The 23,355-nt window shown below is 42.3% G+C and overlaps 1 protein-coding gene across 2 annotated transcripts in view; it reads left to right on the top strand.

Moving 5' to 3' along the window:
• The window catches only part of Aco1 (aconitase 1), a 72,639-nt gene extending 51,343 nt beyond the window's left edge, over window positions 1-21,296 (top strand). For both annotated transcript variants that reach the window (XM_055599129.1, XM_055599128.1), the window contains exons 12-21: window positions 1,012-1,147; window positions 1,843-1,927; window positions 3,119-3,275; window positions 4,734-4,858; window positions 6,593-6,697; window positions 7,782-7,924; window positions 9,206-9,353; window positions 16,148-16,270; window positions 18,392-18,577; window positions 20,512-21,296. In XM_055599129.1, the coding sequence (XP_055455104.1) occupies window positions 1,012-1,147; window positions 1,843-1,927; window positions 3,119-3,275; window positions 4,734-4,858; window positions 6,593-6,697; window positions 7,782-7,924; window positions 9,206-9,353; window positions 16,148-16,270; window positions 18,392-18,577; window positions 20,512-20,625 (1,322 nt within the window). In that variant the 3' untranslated portion in view covers window positions 20,626-21,296. The remainder of the gene's footprint in view (window positions 1-1,011; window positions 1,148-1,842; window positions 1,928-3,118; window positions 3,276-4,733; window positions 4,859-6,592; window positions 6,698-7,781; window positions 7,925-9,205; window positions 9,354-16,147; window positions 16,271-18,391; window positions 18,578-20,511) is intronic.
• Window positions 21,297-23,355: the final 2,059 nt, after the last annotated feature.

Genomic DNA, 23,355 nt, shown 5'->3' with positions numbered 1-23,355 from the left:
GGTCCTACCTGAGAAAGAAAGAGATAAAGAACCTATTGTCATGTCATAGACTGTCCCGGCAAATCCCAGGGACTTCACAGTTGTAGCTAGACGGGGGCATAGGGCACCATGATCAAGCTCTGTGTGCTCAGCCTGTTGTGCCATGCCGAGAAGTTCATAGTTACACACGGAGTTCAGTGTTTTAGGAGCTCCTTAGTTCAGATGTCTGATCACCCTTGAGAGCTTCCCTTGGGTCTGGAGATTAGTGCCAACAGTTAGTGGGCCTAAGGGAAGCCTTTTTAGAGTTCATCTTTGCCACCTAAACTTTCCATGCTTTTCTGGAACAAACCAGTTTCCTCAAACATCAGTAGCCACCCATGGCTTTTGTCTCCTTGCTCCCTTATGTCATTTCTTCCCACAGCTGTGATGCCTCCTGAGTCACAGTACCTGCCTGAAGTCATGGTCCAGGGACCCAGGGCCTCTGATCTCTGCTTTAGGAATACCTGTAGTCTAGATCTGCTGTAGGCTGCCTGGATCCTCTGCCCTTCAGTACAGAATCTGTGTACCTCAGGAAAGACAGTCTAGTTATAATTTTCATCTAAATCTAAACAGATAATAGTATGTGATTTCCCTTCAAAATTTAAAAACAAATTTTATAAGATCTTCCTAAATGTTTTGGGATTTATTTCTTTTACTTGTTCGGTTAGTTGATTTTGTTGTTTGGGAACTTGCTGGGTAGACCACATTGTTCTAAACTCACAGAGGTTCTGCCTCACAGATGCTGGAATTAAAAGATGTATGCTACCATGCCAGGCCGGGGTTTATTTATTAAAAGGAACAAAACCCACCTGCCTCTTGCCTCATCACCATGACTCATTTGGGCTTGCTACATACATAAACTGTCTCTGGGTAGTGAACTTTTGATCTGTCAGTCAAGAAACATCACTGGAAAAAAACAGGCTTTTTCCAAACGTGTTCTTCACATCTAAGTAACTAGTCATCCGTGCTGTGTCTCTGTTCACCATTTCACAGGACTGTTAGCAAAGAAAGCTGTGGAGGTGGGGCTGAATGTGAAGCCTTACATCAAGACCAGCTTGTCTCCTGGAAGCGGTGTGGTCACCTACTACCTTCGCGAGAGTGGTGTCATGCCATACCTGTCCCAGTTAGGGTGAGGAATGGGGGTGGGTAGGTTATTTGGTTTTGTTTATGCTTTAGGTTCTTTTGTAGTCCTCTAGCATCTGCATCTTTGTATAACCACTATGAGATTATCTGGTGCTATGTACTTTCACAGCGTTTCATCACATAGTAGATAGACTTAAACCCTAGCATTCCAACTGCATGGTTGTGCTAGTTCATACTTCCATGAAGCATTCCCTCCTTTTGCCAGAAGAGGGCACCTTTGCTCATTTGTACTGAGATGAACCCTGGGCTTGGTAGTGGTTGTGTAACTGAGTTTGCCTTTTGGCACAAAAATAGTTACTTACATGGCTACTGATGTTCTAGTCCTTGAGGCAAATAAGTGATTAGTTGCCAAACAGTTTCTCCAATTACTATGTCATTGTTTATTAGCTTGTATAACATTTGTTTTCTCCATGTGTTTCATAAAATTCAAGTTTTGGGGACTATACAGTAGTAGGAGATAGAAACATTAAATGACACATTTGGTTTCAGCTTTTAAATCTTCTAAATCATTCAACTCCTGTGTTTATATGTTTAAAAATGTGCATAGCATCCTGCTCAGGGAGGAAAGCTTTGGGGAACGGCCCGGTCCTAAACGTTCCTTATGACCTGTGGCCTCCAGAAGTGCCCTAGCAGAGGGGCTCACTGAGAGTGGCCATTTCCTGTGCCTTGTTTGATACCTAGGTTTGATGTGGTGGGCTATGGCTGCATGACCTGCATTGGCAACAGTGGACCCCTTCCTGAACCTGTGGTAGAGGCAATCACTCAGGTAATGACAGAGGAGCCTGCATCCTGCAGACCTCTTGTTTGACTTCATATAACATGGTAAGACAGTCCTTGGAATCGGGATGTGGTTAAGAGTATGCTTTAGAACTAAGATTAACAAGGAGAAATCACTAGCTGTGTCACATTGGGCAAGTAAATTAGCTGGTTTGTGCCTTGGTTTCCAAAAATGTAAATTGGAGATAATATAGTAACTGTCTTAGAGAATGCTGAATGAAGGGACTGTAGCCAGCTCAAGCATGGCAAATAGGGCTTCTGACGGGCCTTGCCCTTCTCCCACATTTCCTCTGCCCTACTAAAAAACCATCTATTCCCTTATTTGGCACTTCCTCCTCTGACGCTGACTACCAATGTCTAAAGTCCAGCCATCAAAGGCCCTCTTTGGCTGCCCTAATTAACATGCCCAATCAAAATAAAACACCTTATCCTAACATGGGTTTCCCTCTTTACCATTATAAACTGCTGTTTGCCCATGGGCCACATCTGCCTCTCTCTATCCAGAGGCCGTCCCTGACAAATACTCCTTCTCCCTCATTCTCTATCGCCTGTCTTTGTCTTTTATTCCCTGCCCTTTGTCCCTCTGAGGCAATAAATTTACTTTATGCTGCAAATATGGTCTTTGGATGTCTTGAGCTGACTCCACGGGTCCTTATTCTGAAAATTATGATGATAAATATGAAGTGCTTAGAGCAGTACCTGGCACCCAGACAAGGGTGCAGTGCATGCTGCTTTTGACTGCAAAGGCTCTAAAATTGTTCCTGATCATTTGAAAGTTGGTTCAAAATCAAGCAAATCTTCTTAGAAACTAATGTAAACTACCTTGGTTAGTTTGGCTTCTGGCCCCACAGACCTGCAGCCTTGAAAAGTACCATGGGACATGTCACCGCTGTTTTCTTCGGCTGGTAGCTTCCAATCTTTCCTGGTGGTCTCATCTGGTCTTAGACTCCAGCACCAAAAACTGTGTTATATACTGATCTATCAGATCTCAAGAGCAGAAGTTACTGACCACTACTCCCTACGTTTGCCCTGGAGCATCTCCCCATGGGATACCTTCCATGCCCTCCCCCCTGTAGCAGGAGACCTAAGGGAGGGCTGGCTGAAATCTTTGTTCACATGATGTTCACAGGGATAGGCAGGGCCTCTCCTTGTAAACTGATGGTTCTCTTGCCTCACACAGGGAGACCTCGTAGCTGTTGGAGTACTGTCTGGGAACAGGAATTTTGAAGGTCGGGTCCATCCTAACACGAGGGCCAACTACTTAGCTTCTCCACCACTAGTGATAGCATATGCAATTGCAGGGACCGTCAGGATTGACTTCGAGAAAGAGCCATTGGGTAAGAGTTTGCTTTTGTGACTATCCTTTACTAGTGAATTGAAAAATAAACTGGAAGGAAGTTGCTGCTTTTGTTATTAACACAATGAAGGGTAGAATTGAGAGTTTGGCATGATGGCACATGTCTTTAATCCCAGGACTCAGAAGGCAAAAGCAGGCAGATCTCTAGAAGTGAGTTCCAGGTCAGTCAGGGTTACACAGTGAGACCCTTTCTCCCAGGTACAACCAAAAGACGAAGGAAACAAGATTCTGTTGGGGGAAGTAGGTGGCAAGAAAGAATATAAGCTACAAACATACTAGCAATTTGGGAGTCTGGATTCTTCAGAGGTCACTGCTTTTTGCCTCCTTCTGGATTCTCAAGATGGACTGCCTTTTCTGTATGTCCTGTGGGAACACGCTCCGGTGTTCCAGATTCTCACAGTTTATAGTGCTGGTTGGCCCTGACTTTTTCTCTCAACACCTTCCTCACTCCAGCTAGGAGATTAAGTGTGGAAGGGATCCTTAGATTTGTGTTTAGGAAATCGAACTCTAGCTGTACAGTTGACCTTCATTGGTTTTGGATTCTACGTTTACAATTATGCCTGCTTGCAAAAATGTATGAACCTAAATCAGTATCCCCAGTGTTGTTAGGGCCCTTCACAGACATGAGCTTGAGTGAAAGCTGAGTTACCCAGTACATCCCTTCAGTGTGCCATAGCAGACAAAGCATCACTCTGCCTTTTGTTTCAGCTCTTAAGTCTATAAACAAACGCCCTTTTCATGGTCTAGTTAGCACCATTGTTTCATTTTTTGTGATTTTTTTTGTCATAATTTCGCTTTTTTAGTTGGCCCTGGAACGTAATACTGAACTGTTGTCCAATGTTCTATACACAAGAAGCCATTAATGTGCCTGGTATTAACAGAGGCTTTATTCAGACATGACTTAAGAGTGTGCTATTTACTTTGAGAACTCAGTTAATGTCAGTATTGTATAGCCTTCCTCAGCATCCATGTGGCATTGGCTTCAGGAACCTCTGAGGATGCTGAAGTCTGCCAGTAACTCAAGTGCCTAACAGCAAAGGAAAAAGTATTTCATATTATTCACAGGCCGTCTCCCAGTCACTCATTACACCCGTGATAGTGTCAGTGCTATATAAATGTTGTGTAGGGAATCATAAGCAGAAGTGTACATGTTCAATGCGGGCACTTTTTTGTTGTTGTTTTCAATAGTTGATTGAATTAACAAATACAAAACCTGTAAGATGGAGGCCAAACTATATTTAAATGTCTGTAAATAAGAAAGCATGTGCTACCAGGATATGTATTAATCATTTGATAGAAATATGATCAGTAGATTTTCCTATAGAAGAGATTCAGTCTTCACTGTGTTTGTTCGACTCCTGGGAGGAACAGACCTGACTCTGTGATGATGAAAATGGGTGTTAGAGGAAGTTTTCTCATCGGTAACATGTATCTCCAGGAGTGAATGCACAGGGCCAGCAAGTATTTTTGAAGGACATCTGGCCAACTCGAGATGAGATCCAGGTGATGGAACGGCAGTATGTCATCCCTGGGATGTTTAAGGAGGTCTATCAGAAAATAGAGGTGAGACACACACAGTGCACATGCACTAGAAAGTGTTTAGTGTATTTCTGCAGAGCTTGGAGCTAACAGGAGCATGAACTAGAGAGAGAAGCATTTCTTCCTTTGACTAAGGGAGTGTTATCAGTTACTCTTCTCTGATGATTCCCGCATGCCCTACAGATTAGGGCAAGGATGTGACTTTAGCGCCACTCCCTTTTCAGACATCCTGAAGAGTCACCCTTGTTGAAAACCATGATGGTCACTATATTTTGTCACGGAGTAACTGGAGTTACTGGAGTTAATCAATTGAATGAACATCTCAAAGAATCATTTGAATGTTTGTCTTTTTTTTTTTTTTTTTTTAAAGGTATTAAAATCAGCATGTGCCAACTTGATAAAATGAGAAAAAAAAAGTTGTACATTTTAAAATAGGAGAAAAGTCAGCCTGGCGACTCGTGCCTTTAATGTTCAAGCACAGTACTCAGGAGGCCAAGGCAGGTGGATCCCTGGGAGTTTGAAACTGGTCTGGTCTACACAGTGAGTTTTACGACAGCCAGAGCTGCATAGTAAGACCCTGTCTCAAAGTAATTAAATGAATAAATAAATAAAATCAGAGAAAATGAATGGGGCTCAGTCCCCTTTTCTGAGCCTCAGTTACCCTCTTCCCCAGTGGCCAAGGGGAAGTGTAATGCTGTGAAAGGGAACAGGACTGTAGAATCTGCAGTGGGTATAGAATTTTGTCACTGTTCTTTTCCACAAGCTACTCACTGGGAAATAGTATTAGGGAGCTCATCTGCCTGATTAAATGTGTTTCTGCAAAGATCAAGTTAGGGATCTATAAAGATTAACTTACATACAAAGTGGCTGTCATTTTCTATCTAGTGTCCATGTAATCTGGAAGTCCAGTATTTTAAGAGTATATATTCATTACCTATTGGTTCCATCATGGATGGGGGTGGGACGGATGAGGCCCATCCCACCCTGAGGAACAGTTGGCAATAAATTTTTGCCTGGAAAAAAGAGTTCATAATCTTCAGTAGCTGCTGATAAGTATCCAGGCTCCAGCAAATCACCCAACCGAAGCGTATACAAGCAGCGTTATCTAAACTCAGCAGGTCAGGAAAGAAGGCATGAAAGTAAAAGGGAGGCTAGGTGAGAAGAAGGGGATGAGGTTATTAAGAATTGGAAGGGGACAAGAGGGCAATGGAACATTGTGTACATTTTTATGAAACCATAAAGAAAATATATATACACACATATTGGAAATAAAAATAGGTAAAACTTGTCATGTTAAAACAGAAACAGTTTGTGTCTGTGGATGCAGAGTGAATGGGAGCCTCTGTCTGCCCAAGCTCTAGGCAAGAGTCATCTCATCTGGGCCACCCTGGGCATTGAACTGAGGTCCCCAGTTCCACACTGGCTCTTAGCTGGTGGCTTCCCTAAGCATTGCCCACATGGCTTCTCCAGCTTCATCATGGTAGGTGGCTGCCATCAGAGAAATGGTGAGAAGGTAGTGCTTTTCAGGGGGCTCACCTGCCAGTGTGGGTCCCTGGGGCTGGGGTAAATGGAGGGTTCCTGGCTTTTTACCAGGGCAGGACAGAACAGGATTCCTGTCACTTAGCAAGAAAAAGAAACCACTTTTTGTTTCTGCTTAGAATCAAAGTGGCTTTTAGTAGACCTCTTTTGAATGTTGTATATTTACGTATCAAATTTTTCCTGGCATGGGATGTAATTGATCACCACCTCCCCTTTCAGACTGTAAACAAAAGCTGGAATGCCTTAGCCGCCCCATCAGAGAAGATGTATGCATGGAATCCCAAATCTACGTACATTAAGTCACCACCATTCTTCGAAAACTTGGTATGATTTTTACTACATTTGAAGATATTATATATTCTAAGTTTTATATATTATCTTCTGTGTATAATATTTGTGTGTGAGCAAGGGCATTAGGTGTGCCATGACATGTGTGGATTCCACATTGGGTTCAGACACAGGTAGTCAGGCCTGGTGTTGGTGGCAAGAATTTACCTTGAGTCATCTCATTGGCATAATATTCTTTCCTTTCTTTCTTTCCTTCTTTCTTCTTTCTTTCTTCTTTTTCTTTCTCTTTCTTTCTTTCTTTCTTTCTTTCACATGTATGCGTTTTTGCTTGCATGTATATTTGTGCACATATGTACAGTGCCTGGGGCCAGGGAAGAGACGTAGAAGAGGATCCCCTGGACCTAGAGTTACAGTTTTAAGCCACCGTATGGTGCTGGAAGTTGAAGAACAGCTGGTGCTCCTGACCACTGAGCCATCTCTCCAACCCTTGACTTTTTTTGTTTTTAACATAAGTTCTTTAAAAGATCTTTTTCTTGTATAGTCTTACCCCACAGCCTTATACAGACTGCCTGTTACAGTAAACCCTTTGCATACTCAAGCTGATAATGCTAGGAAAGTTGTGGAAGGCTGGGAGGTTTAGCTGTAGGCCGTCTCTCTGACCAGAGGTTCTCTGTGGCTGTGCAGAGACACCCTGGGAAGAAGACATGGCATAGAGGAGGGCTAGCTAAGATCTTCAGGACTGGTCCAGGAGAATATCCTCAGGGCTTGCTATATGTATTAACTCTTACACTCCGTGATGGAGTGGAGGGAGAGGGAGGAGAAGTTGGCATGCTAGTTGTCTTGGGGATCTGATGAATTATATGGAGAAGCAGGAAGAATGTCCTTGCAGCTGCATTCTCATTGTCTTTGAAGGCTGGTGCGAGTCCTTCTTCTACCCAAGGTTCAGAAGTCAGTGTTTTCAGTTTACCTTATTTTTTATTATAGACATCCTTGCTATGAGCCAGTAAACTAGGGCTTTCCATGCACTGATATACAAATCTCAGTCTGGTTCACATGGTGTTGAGCTCACCTGGGGTCGTCTGGGAAATCTAGGCAAATGCTGACTTGTGCATTTTTCCAGACTTTAGATCTCCAGCAACCCAAGTCTATAGTGGATGCTTATGTGCTACTCAACTTAGGAGATTCAGTAACAACAGACCACATCTCTCCAGCAGGAAATATCGCAAGAAACAGTCCTGCTGCTCGCTACTTGACCAACAGAGGGTAAGCATGTGTGAGGGAGAAAAGACCAAAGGTAGTGGGAGGAAATAGATGAAGCTGGCATTTCTCTTTCATGTGGTGTCTTTTGGATCAGGCTGTCTTTTTTTCTTTGCTGAGGACTAGTGCTTGAAAACTAGTTGATATTTCCTGCTTTTGTTGCCTAGTTAGCACCATAGGAGAGCTTGTGAGTCACAAGTGGCCAGGAGGGACAGATTCCCAAGCAAATGTGTGCCTGAAGCACAAGCATCTTCCCTCTGCCTGCTTGAGGCCCAGCAGTGACATAAGCTGAAATTCATGGTGGTGTCCTATTGACAGTGCTTGCAGAACTGCCTCAAAAATGTGCAGCTCACTCACCTTCATCCCCTCAGATATGCCATAACCATAGTGTCCACATCATACTCTGTCAGCTCAATAAAGATACAGAGCTTGGGGTTCCCGGGTTTGATTTCCATGACACTCATGAGGAGCAAAAATTCCTGATTTCTATCTCTCCCTTCTGAATCAGTTCCCTCAGAGAGGACTCAGAGAAAGCTTAAGAAGCAGAACAAACACTTTTTCTCTGGGGGTGATTGTCTTGACAATGGGAACTCTTTAGGGTAGTGATAGCAAACCAATATAATGTCCCTCTCTCCCTGCAGTGCACAAACCTGCAACATTTTGGATAAGATTTCAGGGGTTCTAAGGCATGTTTGCCTGCTCCTGAAACCCAACAGAAGTTCTCTTAACTACCTTAATATAGATCTAACAATTAAATCATGTTAACACCAATCCCCAGGATGTAAGAAACAGGCCAATGACCTGGCTGTGATTGTTTTCTTCTGGAAAGTTGTATGTTATATTGCCAGTGTGTTGCTTCCCTTTACCTTGAGGCCCTGGTTATTCAGGGACAAATTCAGGCTTACATCTGGTTAGTTTATGGGGCATATTTAGTTGTCCTTCATTTTCTGATCCACCTGACTAGCCTCCCCATTATTTTTAATTCAGTTTTCACCTTAAATGTAGCTTCTTGCTGAGTTAAGAGGACAAACAGTCCTTGTAGAGTTCCTTCTAATTTTCCTATTCAAATGTGAAAGACTCTTAAACTGACCGAGGAGAGTATTGATTCCTGCCCTTCTCAGCTCCTGAGTGACTATTCCCGGTGAGGCTTTGAGAACAGCCTGCAGACCAGTGTCTGGCAGATTCAGTGACATGGCTGGCTTTATGGCATTTTTCTTCTCTGTGTGTAAACTAGGGGTACTCTTGACTCACATCACTAAAGAGCTCCTCCTGCTTCTGTTATATTAGCCTAACTCCACGAGAGTTCAACTCCTATGGCTCCCGCCGGGGTAATGATGCCATCATGGCACGGGGGACTTTCGCCAATATTCGCTTGCTGAACAAGTTTCTGAACAAGCAGGCACCTCAGACTGTGCATCTTCCTTCAGGAGAAACTGTGAGTACCATCTCCGTTCCTTCAGCAACCACTATCTGTCAGGCTCCAGTGCCTGGCTCTTCACAGTGGCTTTCCTTATCTTCACTACTGTGGCCCGCCTGACTTCCTAGAGTTCCTCTTACTAGGTGTCCATACATGTGCCATTCATCATAGTACAAGAGCAACAGTCTCTTGTTGCTTAATGGTTGGGCACCACAGCTCAACTAAGTCTCATTTCATGGCAGTTGAGCTTTCTGAGTGAAATGCCATCTGTATTTTAAGTACTTTAAGTACTTAAGTACTTTTTTATTTTAAGTACTCCAGATTATTCAGAATATTTATCAATGAGGGCTGTTGTGTGTCCCCACTGGTATTTGCTCTAATCCACTGCATCTGCAGCAAAAGGAAGGGCCATGGGGGCCATGTGAGGTTTGCTCCATCTTGAAGGAGCTTTTTGAAGCTGGTGTATATGCAGGAGTTGTTTGTTTATAGATTTGGATGTGTGAGGTAGGAAAGCCTTCACTCAGAGCTACCTGAGTGACGGACCAGCACCTGTTATTTACTTCTCTAGCCTTTTTATAAATCTGTGACCTAGAAATAATACCAGCTTTACATGGTTCTGAGACTTAAAACAAGATGGGATGACCTATGAGATCCAGGATGGTAGCATATCTGCAGGTCCCCAAGGAGTGTTTTAGAACTCCTGGATTATTGCTTACCCTCCTTGAAAATGGCCTTCTTTTTTTTCTTTCTTTTTACTGAAAATAGATTCTTTTCATGCTGTATATTCTGATTACGGTTCCCCACCACCAACTCAAGTTCCTTGCTGTTAGTGTTACTTTTTAACTATTTTATTTACATCTCTTAGGCCAAACAGAAACACTCCCTTCTCCATCCCAATCCCTCCCAACACCCCAGTACCTGGTAGAAGAGAAAGAAGATTAGTGAGGAGAAGGGACATAGTTTTCCTTAGCTACTTCCCACTGGTTAGGGTCCTTGGGGCAAGTCCAATCCTCCTGTCAGAGATCTCCAACTTCTCATCAAACTGCATCAATAGTTATCAGGAGCAGCAGCAGACAGCACCAGCAGCCTTGTTCTTTCTTGGTGTTCCTCCCCTCTCCTCTTTTCTGGGCTCTGGCATTTATTCTATCTTCAGAGTCCTCAGATTTAAGCTATTTGCAGCTGGCGAAGAGCCTCTTTCAAGAGTCTGCATGAGGAAAATAGTTGCTGCTGTGGACCATCAGAATCAGTCCCACATCCCACACCTGTAACCAAAACAAAAACATGTTTATATCCACAACACCTCCCTGCTTCCTATTCCCAGCCACACCCTTTCTGTGTCACCTTAGAAAACAAACAGGTGTCTAAAGAATAATAAAATAAAAACAAATCAGAATAGAACAAAATAATTGGGCACATGTGTTTAATTCCAGCACTCAGAGGCAGAGGCAAGTGTATCTTGAGTTCCAGGTGAGCCTGGTCTACAGATCAAGTTTCATTGTCACAGAGAAACCCTGTCTCAAAACAAACAAGCAAACAAAAACAGAAGAAAAAGCACAAGAAACACATAGATGCAGAGATACTTATGTTCGTGTACGAATAAATCCTATAAAAACACAAAACCAGCTGAGCGTGGTGGCACAAACATTTAATCTCTCAGGAGGCAGAGACAGGCAGATTGCTATGAGTTTAAGGTCAGCCTGGTCTACAAAGAAAGTCCAGCACAGCCAAGGCTACACAGAGAAACCCTATGTCAAAAACAACAGAACAAAGAAAACCCCACAAAATCAGAAGCTGTAATGTATAGACAAAGTACCTGCAAAGTTTAAAAAAAAAAAAATACCCTGGCAAAACATAGACAAAGAACCTGCAGAGATGCCATTTAGTTAATTGCATGTTGGCCATCTGCTAGGCTTGGGTCTGTTCTCTCTCTCTCTCTCTCTCTCTCTCTTTTTAGGTTTATCTATTTATTATTTATACAGCATTCTGCCTGCATTGTGTACCTGCACACCAGAAGAAGACACCAGATCTTACTATAGATGGTTATGAGCCACCATGTGGTTGCTGGAAATTGAACTCAGGACCTTTGGAAGAACAGCCATTGTTCTTAAGCTCTGAGCCATCTCTCCAGCCCTGGGACTTGCTTTTAAGATTGTTGTTTATACTCAGTGAGACTCCATTGGAGAAAACTAATTTTTCATTTGCAGGTGATCATCAATTGGTGGTAGATTGTGTGTTAAGCATGTAGACTTCTGTCCACTAATCTCAGCACTGATACTCAGTGCATGGTCCATGATCTCTCTTGAGTTCTTACATGCCTCTGTCCTGCTGTGTTTCCAAGGCCTTGTTTCCATAGTGTCCTCAATTTCTCTGGCTCTTGCACTCTTCACCTTCTCTTCTGCAAAATTCCCTGATCCCCGAGGGAAGGGATTTGATGGAGACATCCCATTTGAAGCTGAGTCTCTCTCTCTGTACCTTTTCCAGCTGTGGGTCTCTGTTCCTATCTACTACAGGAGGAAGCTTCTCTGATGATGGCTGAGCAAGGCACCGTTCTATCAGGATAGCAGAATGTAATCATGAGTCATTTTATTGTTACATTACCTGAGCTATCTAGTCTCAGGTTCTTGGTCACCCAGGTAGTATCAAGAATGGGTTCTATCTCATGGAGTAGACCTTAAATCAAATCACATATTGATTGGTATATTAGTAAGGGTTCTCCAGAGGAACAGAACTGAAAATATGTGAATATATATGTAAATGGAGGATTTATTAGAATGGCTTACAAGTTATAGTCCAGATAGTCCAAAAGTTGCTATCTACCAATGAAAGGTCTAGGAATCGAGTGGTTATTCACCATGCAGGATGTCACAGCTGCTCTTCAGTATACATCTGATCCCAAAGAAGTAGGCTCTAATGCCAGTGAAGAAATGGACTTGCTAGTAAGATCAAGCAGGCAAAGGAAAAGCAAGCTTCCTTTTCAGTGTCCTTTATATAGGTTGGCAGCAGAAGGTGTGGCCCAGATTAGAGATGTATCTTCCTTCCTCAAAGATCCAGATTAGAAGTCGGTATTCCCACTTCAAATTATATAATTAAGAAAAAATTCCTCACAGGAAATCCTCAGCCATTTATTGTTTTTTTTTTAATTTTTGTTTTATTTTTATTAACTATACTTTATTCACTTTGTATCCCAGCTGTAGCCCCCTCCCCCATCCCCTTCCAATCCTACCCTCCCTCCTTCCCTCTTCTCCTATGCCCCTCCCCCAGTCCAATTTTAGGGGAGGTCCTCCTCTCTTTCCATTTGACCCTAGTCTGTCAGGTCTTATCAGGACTGGCTTCATTGTCTTACTAGAGAACCCTCTTGGACACTGAGCTGCCATGGGCTAATCTGTGCAGGGGTTCTAGTTCTCCATGCATGGTCCTTGTTTGGAGTATCAGTCTCACAAAAGACCCCTGTGCCCAGATTTTTTTTTAGTTCTGTTGCTCTCCTTGTGGAGCTTCTGTCCCTTCCAGGTCTTTCTATCTCCCCTTTCATTCATAAGATTCCCTGCATTCTGCCCAAAGAGTCTCAGCATTTGTTTTGATACCCTGCTGGTAGAATATTTCAGAGTCCCTCTGTGGTAGGCTCCTGTCCTGTTCCCTGTCTTCTCCCTCTTCCGATATTCACCTCATTTGCCTTTCTGAATGAAGATTGAGCATCTTACCCAGGGTCCTCCTTGATTAGCTTCCTTAGTTGTACAGATTTTAGTATTGATCATCCTATATTATATGTCTAATATCCACTTATCAGTGAGTATATACCATGTGTGTCTTTCTGCTTCTGGGATACCTCACTCAGGATGATCTTTTCTAGATCCCACCATTTGCCTGCAAATTTCATGATTTCCTTGTTTTTAGTTGCTGAGTAGTATTCCATTGTATAAATGTACCACAAATTCTGTATCCATTCCTCCGTTGATGGATTTCTGGGTTTTTTCCAGGTTCTGGCTATTACAAATAAAGCTACTATGAACATGGTTGAACAAATGTCCTTGTTGTGTACTTGAGCATATTTTGGATATATTCCTAGGAGTGGTATGGCTGGATCTTGAGGAAGTGCTATTATTGTCTGAGAAAGCACCAGATTGATTTCCAAAGTGGTTATACAAGTTTACATTCCCACCAGCAGTGGAGGAGGATTCCCCTTTCTCCACATCCTCTCCAGCACGTGTTGTCACTGGAGTTTTTTTATCTTAGCCATTCTGATGGGTGTAAGGTGAAAGCTCAGGGTTGTTTTGTTTTGTATCTCCCTGATTTATAAGAACATTGAACATTTTTTAAGTGTTTCTCTGCCATTCTATATTCCTCTACAGAGAATTCTCTGCTTAACTCCGTACCCCATTTTTTAATTGGATTACTTGATTTGTTGCTGTTTAACTTCTTGAGTTCTTTATATATTCTGGATATTAGCCTTCTGTCAGATACAGGGTTGGTGAAGATCCTTTCCCAATCTGTAGGCAGTCGTTTTGTGCTGACGACAGTGTCTGCTTTATAGAAACTTTTCAGTTTCATGAGGTCCCATTTATTGATTGTTGATCTTAGAGCCTGTGCTGTTGATGTTCTGTTCAGGAAGTTGTCTCCCATGCCAGTGAGTTCTAGGCTCTTCCCCACTTTTTCTTCTAATCGATTTAGTGTGTCTGGTTTTGTGTTAAGATCTGTGATCCACTTGGACTTTAATTTTGTGCAGAGTGATAAATATGGATCTATTTTCATTTTTCTGCATGTAGACATCCAGTTGGATCAGCACCATTTGTTAAAGATGCTATCTTTTTTCCATTAAATGGTTTTGGATTCTTTGTCAAAGATCAAGTATCAGTAGGTATGTGGGTTTATTTCTGGGTCTTCTCTTCGATTCCATTGATCCACCATTCTGTTTCTATGCCAATACCATGCAGCTTTCATTACTATTGCTCTGTAGTACAGCTTGAGATAAGGGATGGAGATACCTCCAGACAAACTGTTGTTGTACAGGATTGTTTTGGAAATTCTGGGTTTTTTGTTTTTCCATATGAAGTTGAGAATTTTTCTTTCAAGGTCTGTAAAGAATTGTGTTGATATTTTGATGGGAATTGCATTGAATCTGTAGATTGCTTTTGGCAGGATGTCCATTTTCACTATGTTAAGCCTACCAATCCATTAGCATGGGAGAGCTTTCCATCTGCTGATATTTTCTTCAATTTCTTTCTTCAGAGACTTGAAGTTTTTTTTCAAACAGGTCTTTCACTTACTTGGTTAGAGTCACACCAAAGTACTTTATGTCCTTTGTGGCTATTGTGAAGGGTATTGTTTTCCTAATTTCTTTCTTGGCCCTTTTGTCTTTATATACAGGAGGGCTTTGAGTTAATTTTGTATCCAGCCACTTTGCTGAAGGTGTGTATCAGCTAAAGGAGTTCTCTGGTTGAATTTTTGGGGTCACTCATGTATACTATCATATCATCTATGAATAGTGATACTTTGAATTCTTCCTTTCCGATTTGTATCCCCTTGATCTCTTTTAGTTGTCTTATTGCTCTAGCTAGGACTTCAAATACTATGTTAAAGAGAATGGGCAGCCTTGCCTTGTCCCCGATTTCAGTGGGATTGATTTAAGTTTCTCTCCATTGAGTTTGATGTTGGCTATAGGCTTGTGTATATTGTCTTTATTATGTTTAGGTATGTGCCTTGTATCCCTGATCTCCAAGACTTTAAACATAAATGGGTGTTGGATTTTGTTAAATGCTTTTTTGGCATCTAAGGAGATGATCGTGTGGTTTTTCTCCTTCAGTTTATATGGTGGATTACATTGCTGAATTTCCATATATTGAAGCCCATTTGGTCATGGTGAGTGATATCTTTTATGTGTTCTTAGATTAAGTTTGCAAGTATTTTGTTGAGTATTTTTGCATCAGTGTTCATAAGAGAGATAGGTCTGAAGCTCTTTTTTGTTTTTGTTGGGTCTTTGTGTGGTTTAGGTATCAAGTTGACTGTGGCTTCATAGAATGGGTTTGGTAATGTTCCTTCTGTTTCTATTTTGTGGAATAGTTTGAAGAGAACTGGAGTTAGCTCTTCTCTGAAGGTCTGGTAGAATTCTGCGCTGAAACCATCTGACTCTGGGCTTTTTTTGGAAGGGAGACTTTTGATGACTGCTTCTATTTCCTTGAGGGATATAGGACTATTCAAACTATGTACCTGATCTTGGTTTAGTTTTGGTAAATGGAATTTATCAAGAATATTGTCCATTTCCTTTCAAGAGATTCTATTTTAAGGGGCTTTATTTTCTGATCCACTTAGCTATGGACAAATAATTGTTTCATTCCACAGTGAACCCATCAGATCCTGGGGAACTCTCAGTTCATCAGTATCCTGCAAGAAGCAAATTTGTTTGTGGAAGATATTTCTCACTTCTTAAATTAGCTGACCCTTCTTGACCTATTGCTTCATGCTTCCATGCACACTTCTGCCTCTGCCATGACCTGCACGTAGAATGACAAGAAGACTTTGCATTTGATATCATTCCCAAACATAATCATTTTGCATTTTGCTACCTTTCAGAACTGACTAGGATTTGAATTTATAGAAAGACAGCAATTACGTTTTGGTCAGAAGTAAAATTCAATTCGGTAGACATTTCTTGGTAGACAAGAGTTAGCTGGGGACTTGTAGACCAAGAACATTGCCAGGTTTTTAGTTTCTTAGCTGTCAGCCCTTTGGACCCTGTATTGTCCCCAGTCTTTTCTGCATTTGTGTGTTCACTCTTATCTTTTGTGCATCTATAAAAGACTTCCTTTCCTCTTCCTCAGCTTGATGTGTTTGATGCTGCTGAGAGGTACCAGCAGGCTGGATTTCCCCTGATTGTTCTGGCTGGCAAAGAGTATGGTTCAGGCAGCTCCCGAGACTGGGCAGCCAAAGGCCCTTTCCTGCTGGTGCGTATGGAGCCTAGGCTTTCCAGTGGGGTGGTGCATCTCAGAACTGGGTGGGAGCCAGGAGGGTGCTTGGGAAGAGATGCTATGGCTTTGTTTCCAAGACATTATGAAAAAGCAGATGGTGAAGAGCTTGCAGTATCACACAGCCTGCTTCTCTGTGGATCTAGACTCCTTCCACTCAAGGCAACAGTCCACAGGAGAACTGGCTCACATATACTAGGTGGGCTTGGGACTGGCAGCCATCAGCTCTGTAAGTACTACTAATAACTTTGGGCGAAAGCCTGTGAGGGCTGACACATTCAGAAATGTATATGCAACTATCCTTTTCTATATAGAAAAAAAATAGCATGGTTTCATAATTGTCACTGCTCTAGAGGTGGTGGGATCCGGGAGAATAGAGCCAGTAAATGATGTGGACTAAATTCTCATGCAATAGCCAACTTATCCAGAGCCTCAGACAGCTTATGCTGTGAGAGTTAAGGGCACATAAGTAAAGTTCTCATGAGTTCAAGGATATATTCGGTCATAAAAACAAGCCTCACATGGAAAAACATGTTTTTCCATAGAGGTATATAAAGGATAATTTAAATTGAATAATAATAGGAAGCAATGATGAGTAATCTGAAATAAACTCACTTTTGTCTGCTACACCTGGGAGGAGAATGAAAACACTTTCCAAGAACAATTCCATGTTTTGAAGAAACTGAAGTCACAAGACTCTTGTCTTGTTGTTGGCATATTCTCACAAGCGCTCAGAGCTCTTCTAACATGACCCCATTCCTGGACCATGTTCCAACACATAATAGTCTCAGGGCTTGGAGCCCCAAAGTATATTAAGATGATCATCCTCGGTGAACATAAGGAATAAACAGCAAGCTATTCAGGAGCAGTGAGGAGCTGGGCTTCTTTAGAGACTAGGTAAAATAAGAATGGGTTACTTCCATTTTAAATTACATATATTTAGTATGTTCACTCATTCTCACACATCTGCACATACACACACATGTGCACCCATACAGCCACACGTCGGAGGAAGGATAACTTGCAGCAATTGGTTCTAGCCTTGTGGGACCCACGGTCCTGATGGCAAGTTCCTTCACACACTGAGCCATCTGATCAGCCGAAGGATGTACATACTGCATATCACTGAAATCCACTCTACCCGTGTTTCTGGACTTTGGCAATGCTTTCGGGCACATTTTAGGCATTCTCCATAGAGTCCGTTTCAGTTAGTAAAGGCCTGGACACTGGTAGTTTAAAGACCTCTCCTGGTGAGCTTTAATACCTACCACTTTACAACCAGGTTCCTGAAACTTGGGTGAAATCATGTACACACACACACAAACATGCACACACTCATGCGCATGTGCACGCATTCCGGCAGCTCACCGCCCTGCAAGGTTCTGGTGCAATTCTAAATTTTCAAATTTAAGATTTTAAATTTAAAATCTGAGATAGTATCTAAGAATTTATAACTAATAGGATGACCTAGTCAATCCAGTTTTCAACGTATTAGTTACTATTGTTTATGACCAATTACACACTAACAATAAAAGGGCCTTCATAGGAAGCTTCATAGCAGCACTGTTCGGTGCAGTTTGATCCTGAAACAAAAGGTGTGGAAGCAGTGAACACCAATTATTTACTTGGTAGTACATTTTGAATATCGCTGTTCTGATTAAACCCTTGGGATCTGCTGGTGTGTACCCAAAGAAAAGAAAATGACTGTTTATACTTGTGATATGCATTCCAGATACAAATTAGCTGAGGGCTCTTACATCTTAAAGTGGCTAAATGCTGGGTCATGGGTCCCAGTACTACATTCCACCACTGCGACTCCTCAGTAAAAAGGGGCCATCATAGCATCTGCTGCATCTCAACATTGGTGGAGGGCAGGAAAGAATGCATGTGAGTGCTTACAGAGTGCTGGTATATTGTAGGCACTCTGATAAGGTTCACTCCTAAGTTATTTATAACTAGAAGATAGCATTTTAGATGAAAGGCTAACAGGTACTTACTAGCATCCAGCTGTGAAAATTTCTGAAGAATTCTTTTGTGAAGTTTCTGTGTACCTTCCCAAGAAAAGTCGTTGCTGTGTCTAAACCTCTGTTGGCTCATCAGGGAATCAAAGCTGTCCTGGCAGAGAGCTACGAGCGCATTCACCGCAGTAACCTGGTTGGGATGGGGGTGATCCCCCTTGAGTATCTCCCTGGTGAGACTGCGGACACTCTGGGACTCACGGGTCGGGAACGATACACCATTCACATTCCTGAAAACCTGAAGCCACGCATGACGGTCCAGATAGAGGTAAGCGGACCTTCTGCCGGCAGAACCTGAGGTAAGGGCCCATTATTTGTGAAGATGGCATTAGATGTGAAGCCTGCTGGTACTACCCACCTTCACAGCATAGAATAATACCTGCTGATTATCATAGTTTTAAATTCATATTGTTTATCAATTCATTCTGAACTCCTAGCCCCATTCTCTCAGTCTCTTTTCAGCCCAAAGAATAGTGATGACAACTCAGAGATAATACTTCTGTTATCTAAACTTTTTTTTTTTTTTTTTTTTTGATGAAAATATAATCAACAGATCCTATATGCACTCCCCCCCCCCATGAACCTCATTCCTAGTTCAGGCTTTAATTAGCCCAATGGTTGCACTTTAAATGAGAAATGTCCCCATAGTCAACAGCATTTAAACTCTTGGTACCCGGTGGTGCTTCTGCCTGAGAGTGTTAGGTGTGCAGCCATGCTAGAGGAAGGGTAACCAGGGGCAGAGTCTCAGAGTACAGAGACTCACAATTACATCTCCCTCTCCCTGCTTTGTACCTGTGGTTGAGGAGATGAGCTCTTGTCTTCCTGCTCCTGCAGCCATGCTCCACACTTGCTGCCAAGCCTTCCTGCCATGATGGACTTTTAGCTCTCTGGAACACCAGCCAAGATCAACTCTTTTTTTATATTTTAATTAATTTTTTTGTTTATTACGATTTATTCACTGTGTATCCCAGCTGTAGACCCCTCCCTCGTCCTCTCCCAATCCTGCCCTCCCTCCCTCTTCTCTTATGTCCCTCCCCCAGTCCACTGATAGGGAAGGTCCTGATGAGACCCTAGCCTATCAGGACTGGCTACATTGTCTTTCTCTGTGGCCTCATAAGGCTGGCCCCCCCACCCTCAGGGGGAGGTAATCAAAGAGCCAACCACTGAGTTCATGTCAGAGGCAGTCCCTGTTTCCCTTACTAGGGAACCTACTTGGAGAATGAGCTGCCATGGGCTACATCTGTGCAGGGATTCTAGGTTATCTCCATGAATGGTCCTCTGAGTAAGGTATCCCAGAAGCAGAAAGACACACATGGCATATATTAGACATATAATATTAGACATATAATATAGGATAATCATACTGAAATCTGTACACCTAAAGAAGCTAAGCAAGAAGGAGGACCCTGGGTAAGATGCTCAATCCTCATTCAGAAAGGCAAACGGATGGACACTGGAAGAGGAAGAAAACAGGGAACAAGACAGGTGCCTACCACAGAGGGCCTCTGAAAGTCTCCACCCAGCAGGTGCTGAAACTCATAGCTAAACTTTGGACAGAGTGCAGGGAATCTTATGAAAGAAGGGGAAGACCTGGAGGGAACAGGAGTTCCACAAGGAGAACAACAACAACAACAACAAAAAAAAAAAAAAAAAACATGGGCACAGGGGTCTTTTCTGAGACTGATTCTCCCAAGATCAACTCTTTATTCTATAAGTTGCTTTGCTTGTAGTGTTTTATCCCAGGAACAGTAACTAATATGGAGCACATCTTAGGAGAGGCAAGAGTAAAGTGTCCCCGTACCAAAGTCCCAAGGACACTTAGCATCCAGACAGGTGCTAAGGTCCAGGGTGGCCCAAGGTGAGCAACCCGATTAGCTGCCGAAGGAACAACCCCACTAAGACTCCTGCTGCCTAGAGCATGTCCAGGGTGTCACCTATATCTGCTGCCCTGAGAGGCCACTTTGTTCCCTACATCATTGATTCTGCAATGTTCTCAACCTCCAGTTGGCACATAAATCCCAGGGGTCTTGCTGAAGAACGAATACTAATCCAGTAGGTCTGGCTGAGTATAGAGGTTACCGGGTCCATATGCTGCTGGCACTGTTGGCATAGAGACCACACCCTAACTGAGGCTAGAGGGAAGCCAGGTGGGTGTCCCTGAGGCAGGTGTTTCTACTCAGCTCTGCTTCTTCACTCTTGCAGCTGGACATGGGGAAGACCTTCCAGGCTGTGATGAGGCTCGACACTGACGTGGAGCTCACCTACTTCCGAAATGGAGGCATCCTGAACTACATGATTCGCAAGATGGCCCAGTAGGCACTGGCCTCTCAGGAGACCCGCACTTGGTACAGTGAGGCAGCAGGCCCCAGCTGGTGGAGGCCTGGTGAAGCAGCCACCTCAACCTCTAATGAGGGTGCTGCCAAGATGAGCAAATACACACTGCCATTCCTGGAGGCAAAAGCCAGGAGTTTCTACATTCTTGATTTGTTAATCTTTTTATTCCTTTCTATAATCTGGAATCTAGCATCATGGGAAGGTCTGTAATACCAAAAAGAGAACTATCTTTTCTTTAAAGTTACTGATCACCAGACATTGATTTTTCCCTCTGACTAATCTTCATCTGAATACTAGCCAGTATTCTCAGAAATGTCTCCTACTCTTTTCTTTGCTCTTCTGTTTTGCTCTACTCAGTGAAACCCTTTCCTGGAGAGCCATTAGTCTGTATTACACCAGTGTTAACTGACTTAGGTTAAGAACCTTTCCAAACTTCAAATTCATAGCAATGATGTGATCCCCTCCTTCCAAGTGAGCAAAGACCTTCTGGATAGGTCAGCCATCAGGTGTTTGATTATGTACCTTTCAGTCAACATGATAGATTGTCTTTTATCATTTTCAGCATTTGTTGAGAGGGGTCCTTTGTTTGAAAGTAACTGTGGAGAGAGATGGGATTTCTCATTTGAATAAGATTAAATATATTTTCATGAAAATGTGTTGGCTTTGGAATTGAGTTTTGTTGGGAATGTGAGCAAAATGCTGTGATACTGAGAGCCATATAAGCCCTGAAAGGCCTTCATGTTTGCTTTTTATACCACTGCATGTGGACTCAAGCACACAAGTAATAGAGCAAACCATGCATAAGCTGCCTGTTTAAGAGCAGTGGACAAGAAGAGCCCTACCTTGGCCACAGCAGCAAGGAGAAAATCTTAGCCTCTTGGTGTCCTAAAATCTGCGCACTGATCTCCATATCTGGAATTATTTTAGGGTGTGCCTTATTCTGCTTAGACTTCCATAACAAAATGCCACAAACTATAAATCACCCATCACTACCCTGTATGAGAGCATGTGGGCATGCACACATACACACACACACACACACACACACACACACACACACACACACTTTCATGTTCTCTCTGAAAACTGGCTTGCTGATGCTTCCTTGCTCTCACACTGTGAGCCTGTTTTCTTGGGTCTGTATGAGAACTAGAGCTGAGGATGTCCCCTGCACCATACATGGCAGACCCCTGAGCCTTGGCTCCACACCAGTGAGTGCCTCTGTTATGGATTAAAATTTCCTTAGGGGCGAGGGTTATCTTGTGCATCTTTATATTTAACTGGAAAAAAAAAAAACCACTATTTACTTAGAACAACATGATTTTTTTATTTTCTATGTACATTGGTGTTTTATCTGCATATATGCCTGTGTGAGAGTGTCGGGTCCCCTGGAATAGGAGTTACAGATAGTTGTGAGCTGCCTCTGGGTTCAATTCCCAGTACCCAACAGGTTCTCTGGAAGAGCAGTCAGTGCTCTTAATCTCTAAGCCATCTCTCCAGTGCCCAACATGATTTCTTTTAATATGTAAGCATATAGAGTGGCAAAATTGAGCCTCATATACTTTTTGTGGTGAGAATACTTCCAAGAATATACTTTTAAAATAATAATGTGTGAGTATTAACAACAATAACCATGCTCCTAAGCTCCTTCCTACTGAATGAAATCCCATATCCCTTCATGTTTTCATGTACGGTTGCAATATTTTCTCCCATTTACTCCATAACTGACTCTTCACTGCTTCCTTGGCTACCACTTTTTTTTATTTTGATGCTTCTCTCAGCCCCTTTGTAATTACTGCTGTATGCATTTACCTTTAAACATAGTAAGATTGTGTGGTTATTTTTCTTTTGTGCATATCTTTTTTCTTTTAACATAATATCCATATTGCCACAAATAATATATTTGTGTGTAGACATGTTTGCCCTGTATTTTCTTTCTTGATTCAGCCATGGATAGACACTAAACAACTAAGCAGATTTCATTCCTTAGCTTTTGTGACTAATGCTGAAATGAATGTTTGGTGTAGGTATCTCTTGAACATACTGGTTTAATTCCTTTTAATTCCCTAGAAGTGGAATTTCTGGGTCATAATAATGTTCTTTTTGAGTTCTTGGAGGCTCCATACGGTTTCCCACAGTGTCTTTACATGTGTATGGCCTCCAACTGTGTGTACACATCCCACACTCTCACTACTACTAACCTTTATTTTTTGAATAGTTTTAACTATGGAACTATTTGCAGCTCCCTGATGACTAATGATGTTGAGTATATTTTCATATACATGTTGATCATTTTTGTGACTTCTTTTGAAAAATGTTGGTTCAAGTCCTTTGTCCATTTTTAATTGAATTATTTCATTTTGTTCTTTGAATTTTAATACCACATAGTATAGATAGTAAGTATTTGTCAGGTATTTTCTCCTATTTTGTGGTCTGTCTAACTCTTCCTTGGAAGAGTCCAAGGACTGTTTCTTTGGGTACAAAACTTCTATCCTGAAACAGTCTGATGGCCTATTTTTATTTTGTCCCTGCCATTTGCCAGAGCCCACTGGCAAAGTCAAACAGTACCTAAGTGGGGAGTGAGGATTGAAATAAATAACACAAGGGATCAGCTCGAGAGGACTGTCAGTAAAAACTGCAGCCACAAGTTTATTCCACAATTCTTTTTTATTGGTAAAATATAACAAGTCACATCAATACAAGGAAGGGGTT

Source organism: Psammomys obesus, unplaced genomic scaffold (genome assembly GCF_907164565.1).
Source record: "Psammomys obesus unplaced genomic scaffold, mPsaObe1.curated_primary_1811, whole genome shotgun sequence".
In the NCBI taxonomy this organism is placed as follows: domain Eukaryota; kingdom Metazoa; phylum Chordata; class Mammalia; order Rodentia; family Muridae; genus Psammomys; species Psammomys obesus.
The sequence above is the reverse complement of the archived record's forward strand: the minus strand, read 5'-3'. Positions and strand labels throughout refer to the sequence as shown.